This window comes from Calliphora vicina, chromosome 1 (genome assembly GCF_958450345.1).
Source record: "Calliphora vicina chromosome 1, idCalVici1.1, whole genome shotgun sequence".
NCBI classification, from domain to species: Eukaryota; Metazoa; Arthropoda; class Insecta; order Diptera; family Calliphoridae; genus Calliphora; species Calliphora vicina.
Window position 1 is genome coordinate 21,011,974 of NC_088780.1, and position 6,639 is coordinate 21,018,612.

General features: G+C 32.8%; 1 protein-coding gene across 2 annotated transcripts; it reads left to right on the plus strand.

The window, feature by feature from the left end:
* LOC135963318 (uncharacterized protein DDB_G0287625) lies at positions 1–5,568 on the plus strand. 2 transcript variants are annotated; one of them, XM_065515121.1, is made up of 5 exons: positions 1–294; positions 2,626–2,765; positions 2,938–3,552; positions 4,510–4,799; positions 4,962–5,568. In XM_065515121.1, exons 1-5 carry the CDS (start codon positions 34–36, stop codon positions 5,078–5,080), a joined length of 1,425 nt encoding a protein of 474 aa, XP_065371193.1. In that variant the 5' UTR covers positions 1–33; the 3' UTR covers positions 5,081–5,568. The 2 variants fall into 2 exon arrangements, with proteins under 2 accessions (XP_065371193.1, XP_065371202.1); XM_065515130.1 differs by having other exon boundaries at positions 4,923–4,984.
* The last annotated feature ends 1,071 nt before the right edge of the window (positions 5,569–6,639 follow it).

A 6,639-nucleotide genomic window follows, 5' to 3' on the forward strand; every position in this document is an offset into this window, starting at 1 on the left:
AGAAAAAAGTCTAAAATTAACAAAAAATTAGACATGATGTCTTCAACATTAAGTAAAATCCATGTGACCAACTCTACGGGCGTTTCATTAAATGAACGCTTTACGGCCATATCGACACAACCAAAAGTGGTAACCAATATTGGTACCGCACGTCGCAGCCGTAGTCGCAGTGTACAACGTCAAGTACCCGTGGCAGCAGTAGCCGTAGATAATGTAAATTCTCGTGCCAATCAACGTTTATTGGCTCAACTCCAGAGGAAACACAAAGTACAGGCTGCTTTAAAATTGAAACGTGTATGTGTAAAATTAAATCCTAAACAAATTTTTATTTAAAACGAAGCATAAAGTACAAGTTTCTAAAAAGAAATTCGATTTTGAAAACAAATATTTTCACGGAATTTTACTTTCTTGAAACATCTGAAATGCCATGGCCGATGTGAATGGCATAAATTATTACCTTAGTGGTTAATTACTGGGTCAAGTAAAAAAAAACTCTAGTTCAGATGATTTTGAGAAATTCTGTAGAAATAGTCTCTCGCCTAACTAACCTCTTTCCCAAAAAAAAACCCAATTCTATTCAAATATTTTTAAATCTCTGCTCGTTGGCCCTAGTGTAAGCGTATTATGCGTTTTTTGGGGAGTTTGATTTTCATGAAATACAATAACCAGGACTATTTGTTTTCCTAGCTGATGATGAAAAGTAAATGTAAAGCAGTAATGCACAAATTTTCTTGACATTGAATGGATTCTTGAATTATAGCAAAGGTTTAAAATGTGGTCTTAAAGGAATGTAAACATAGAGTACAAACTGCATGTTCTTCGCTTGTTTCATCAGATGTTAAAACACTTTGATTCTCATCTATTGCAAGAGCATAACTTCAAGATCACATTACGTTAGCAGATCTGGTCAGAGCGACTTGAATACAACCACAAATTAGTACGAGCCTTATATACTTTTACATCCCGAAGCATGCTGAATCATAACTTGATGTAGGACCTCAGAGTTAGGGACATAGCGAGTCATTAAATAAATAATCTGCTGGAACCTTCTGTAAAACTCCAACCTCTATCAATCTTCAAAGGGATTTGGATGAAGACAACTTTTGATTTCAAATGCGGGACATGATTTGAACTTTGAACACTCTACAAATATCTTGAAATTATATCTTCGCTCCGGAATGAAGCAAATGTCAGTCGACCAAATATTGCCAACTCATCTACCAGATATTTTCTTCCAAGGAAACAACTTCCGACATTAGCTTAACTGTTAAAACAACCGATTTCTTCAGTAGTAATTAAAATAGCTTATCTACCAATATGCAAGAGAATTAATCTACCCCTGGAAATAACATACAACATTAGCTGAACTGTTAAACAATCAATTTCTTCAGAATTATTGCAGACACTCTACTTTAAATCTAAAAGAAATTAACACAAAAGTAGTGGAATAAATTCTAATTAATACTTTCAACAGATGCCACAACAAATCTAAAAAGGAAATTACATTATCATTCTATGACAATTGGTTTGCAGTTCCCTAAAAGAAGTGTTTCTAGATAAAACTTTGTCAATTTCAGGACTGATGTATTTACCTGAGGGAGAAGCGTTTGAAGTAGTCAACTGACCATTCATCAAGAACTTTCAATAACATCCTCATTCCGACGATAATTGGATCTACGTGCAGAAATGATCGATTGTCAACTCAGCGATAGCTGTATCAACCGGACGTTTTTCCCCACAGATAAGAACTATCGACGACAGCAGATATGTTCTAACAACAACAATAATATCCTAATATACTGAATTATGGATTCGCTAAGTTTCCCTTTGCTACAAAATTTCTACATAAAACTAAACATTACTAGTAGCTCAATATTTGTTTTTGAAGAACTTCGAGACACAATTTGTCACTTTCCTCTGACAATTGGATCTTCGCTCCTGAATGAACTGAGGTTTTAATCGAATACAAATTGTTTCTCCCCGGAAGGAACTTTTGATAACATCATAACTGTTATCAGAGCTCAGTTATTTACAAAGAAGTTAATTTTACTGTTATACATCTCAATTGGAAACCAAAACTTATATTTTTCGACATCCTGAGGAACGCCAGACGAATGATTCTACAAAATTGTTTACAAATACTTTTTTTGTAGAATGTGTAAAACACGGGTTAATTATCTTTATGAAGAATTCTTATATAAAACTTTTAAAGTATAAAAAATGCTTTGCTGTTCAAAATTCCAACTAATCTAAAATAAAATTCCAACTAATCCTCGAAAGGATTTCTACAAATACCACAAAAGACCAGAAAGCAAAACAAAAAAACTAAATTTATGTTTGAATGGGAACTCAACAGGAACATCTATCTCTACAGCTTATAAAATACCAAAAATATTTACTTAGAAATCAAATAAAATGCCACAATAGAATTGGGTTGGGTTAAGGCTACGCAGTAAGCAAGAGAGAGAGGAAAAAATAAAAGAAAGAGATTAAGAAAGTGTGTTAATGAGGAAGAAGAAAAGAAAGAAAGCAAACAAATAAAAAAAAACGAACACAATAACAACACCTTAATAATAACAAAACAAAACTATTTCTACACACCTAATTTGCGTGTGAATCTTACAGAGAAGTATGCGTACCGTCGGTGGAGGATCTAATGGTAATGGAGGAGCTAACAACAGAATACGACGTGGCACTGTTAAAGCATTTCGCGTAGGAGTAAATGGAAAACCTATACGCACTAATAGCCTGACTCGTGTTGCAACGTAAGCATCTTTTTTTATACATATATTTTAACTCTACTACTACTAAAATCTTAAGGAGAAAAATTCTAAATCAAAGAAAAAAAAAATAGAAAAAAACACTCCACTTACGCATAAATTTTTAATACCTAAAAAAATAACAAAATATTACTTCAACATTATCAAACCTGCTTAGCATGAAAGCTGACCGAGAATCAATAAACAATCACAGCAGACCCTTGCGTCGTAACAATTCATCAAGCAACCTAGCCAATCGTTTGGGACCAAGACGTCCCACTGTGGGTGGTGCTGCTCAACGTGTGGCCAAAAGAAATATTGATCGTCAACGTCGCGGCAATGGCAGTAACATCAGCGGTCGCGGCAGATCTGCTGGCCTTAATAATCGTGGCCGCTCACGTAGTCGTTCTCGTACACGCACCCTGTCAGATAACGGACCCAACCGTTCACGCACACGCAACAATAACGACAATCAACTTAACGGTCGTAACCGTTCCAGAAATCGTAATCGCAATGATTTAGGCAATTTGCAATCGCCTAACAATGCCCGTCGTGGTCGTTCGCGCAGTCGCAGTCGTGGACGTGTTGCTGGCAATTCAAATTTGCCAATTAAAGCTCGTTTGGGTGTACGTCCTGGGGCGATATCAAATCGCGCACCAAATAATAGACGTCGCACTGCTAGTCTAACCAGACGTGGTGTACAAACAGGTCGTGTGCAAAAGAGACGTAATTCTACAAATACTAATGCGGCGGCTGGCAACGATAACAATGGACGTGGTCGCATTCGATCAAGGTAAGTGAAAATTGATTATTCTTTTAAGTTCATTCAAATTGTGTAATACAGAAGTAAATATGTAGTATTAAGGGCCATTACTACTTAAATAAGTTGATTAAAAATAAAAAAAAAAAATCTATTAAATTAGGGAAAATTGGCCCGAATCGGTCTGAGATATAAGCAAGAAACCCCGAATACTTGGATTTTTTTCCCCAAAATCTGGATTACTAATATAGGCAATAATATATAAGACATATAGAAATTAGAAGAGGCAATGGATCAAAATCGGGAGTTTTGTTTTTTTAAATTTTCAAATATTTTTTATTTTTAAATCGGGGGAATGTTGACCTAACAAGAATTTTTACTTGTTAGGAAAATTTCAAGAAACATGTTTTTAACACAATTATATTTACAATCAAGTCAAATTTATTTAAGTCTTTAGTTGAAGTTTTGAGTGACTGTGAGATCAAAAGTCAAAAATGGTTTATTTTTTATCACCCAAAAATCTTTTTCTTTAAAGATATTTAAATAGAAATTAGTTTACTACAGTAAAAATCTGTATAAAAAAGTGATTTAAATGATTTTAAAGCATATTGGTTGAATTTCTATGCAGTTACAGAAAAAGTTTTAAAATTTAAGATAGGAAGTAAGAAAAGCAATTAGCAATAGCTGCAAGAAAACATAAACACGAATCGGAGGAATTTAATTTTATAACTACAATAGGACTAAGGACTACTTCGGGGGATAATCAAAACAATCGCAACCAGAAATGAAAGACTGCAAATTATTAATTTTAAAAGAATTTTGTATGCAAACAATTTAAAATATGGGTTTTGGAAGACCACCCAACTCTAGGGGAGCAATAAAATCATTCCAATAAAATCTTCCATTTAACGCTTCATTTCCTAACAAACTGTAATTTCAATTAAATGCCTGCTATATTAACCGCAACAAATCCCCTCATTCTTATTTAAGATCTGCCGCTCGCAATGTTAAAAACGGCAACGTGCGTTCACGATCACGTTCTCGCACACGCAAGGGTCAGGTAGGTCAGCAAAGGCAACAACAACAGGGTACAGGTCAAGTGAGACAGCAACGTAACAGCCGAGCTCCACGCGGACGCATTCAACAACGACGTGGTAACAACAGCAACAATGGTCAAAGAGGTACAAATAACAATGGTAAAGCTCAAACCCAACAACGACGTGGACGCAGTCGTAGTCGCACCGGACGTGGTGGCAATAACGGCAGTGCCCGTAATCAAGGTAAAAACGAACCATAAGTTGCTGACAGAGGTGCTCAAACAAAATAAATACGTAACTCCTCTCTAAACACGGATTTGTGGTTCAGAACAAAACATAATTCTAAAAAACTTCTTTTTGTTTCAGCTTAATTTTAATGCAAACAAAAACTATTTCTATCTTTAGGAAATAAAACAACGGCAACAACATCCTCAGTCAACAAAGATGATTTGGACAAAGAGTTGGATCAATATATGGCCACAACGAAGACTGAAAATGAGATGGATTTCCTGTTAAAAAATTAAAGAAATGAAGAATAGAAAGAAAGATGATTTTGGTCACAATTTTTTTACACTTTTGCTCCAACTCCCTCAAGCAATTGAAGTTATTGTTTTGATATTTAAAACCTATGCTCTATTAGTATGGTTGACATTTTTTTTATAAATGTTTATTAGTATAATTAATTTAGATTTAATATCAAAATATTTGTATTTAAAATTAACTATTTCTTTTCTTTTTCTAAATAAGTAACTAATTTAAGTCATTTGTCATTTAGTTGTTTTTTTTTATATTTTTAATTTTTTCCTTTCACTACACATACACCATCTTTGTCTATCTTTGTTGTACATATATATATGAAACAAATCAAATCAATTTTTTTTACTTTGTTTTTAACAATATAATAAAGAAGAATAAATATATCATTTATTAAATTGTGCTGTATATATTTAACTTAATGAGTATGAATAAAATAAAAAAGAAAAAAACGTATGTCTTAGTAAAAAAATAAAAATTTTGTGTTTTGTTTTTCATAGTTGAACAATTAGTTTAAAGATGTTCGCTTGTTGTCTTCATTTAAATGGAAAATCAACTTCCAAATCAATGTTTACAAAATGGCTATTTCTACTACATTATTTTGTTATTAACCCTCCAAAGTCCAAATTCAAGTATCTCTCTAGCATCATAATCATTTGCTGTAATCATCAGTTGGTTTACATGTGCTACATTAACATGGTCAATTAAGTTTTACACTCGAATTGATTTCAAGCAACTTTTAACTACAAATTAAATGACTATTCTTTTACAATAATAACTCCTCCACCGCCACCCTCTTCAAATATGTGTTTAGAGAGTAATTGTCTGGAGGGGTTGTTAAAACCCCTATATCCAATCAGTATTAAACTTTCCTTAAGGGAATCATTTTCATATTTGCCAAACAAAATCCTTTTATATCCTATATATCTATCTAATCAATTTGATTTTATGTATGAAATGTTTCCATTTCTTTTTGTTGTTGTTTGTTTTGGTCTTCAAATGCAAATTTTGCTCTGTTCATTCAAGATGTTTATTATTGTCCTTTATGGGATTTATAAAGTAGATAATCATCATAAGTCGTTGTGTAATGAATGTATAAGAAGTGTATTAAGTTTGAAATATAATTTTTCCAAGGTTTACAATGTTTTTCTTATTTCTATTTACAATAGAAATATGTAATCAATAACATATCGACATACTTTTGATTTTTAAAAAAGTCCTTAAAGTTTTAAACATTTTAATAAATATTCGCATGTTTCTTTCTCTTGGAAACAGCATGAGAAAGTTTATATATGATTGTCTCCAAGTATTCAAATTAGCTACACCAATCGGTTTAAGATATATAACTATTTGCGAAGTTATCAACCATTTAAAATATTTATTTTTTTTTGCTAAAAATAGATTTTTGTTACAAAATATGACTGATCACAGATGGAGCTGATTTTCCCTTAAATCGAAATAAAAATCGATTTTTGGTATAAACTAGTTGACCGCCCGGTAGCTATTTACTAATGTTAGTTCTTCAAGTTTCACCAACCCGCATACACCT

Excerpts from the sequence above, each read along its gene's own strand:
- LOC135963318 (XM_065515121.1), top strand. The coding sequence starts at position 34 with ATGATGTCTTCAACATTAAGTAAAATCCATGTGACCAACTCTACGGGC. Across the intron at positions 3,553-4,509 it reads CGTGGTCGCATTCGATCAAG|ATCTGCCGCTCGCAATGTTA; the intron begins GTAAGTGAAAAT and ends TTCTTATTTAAG. Across the intron at positions 4,800-4,961 it reads CGGCAGTGCCCGTAATCAAG|GAAATAAAACAACGGCAACA; the intron begins GTAAAAACGAAC and ends TTCTATCTTTAG.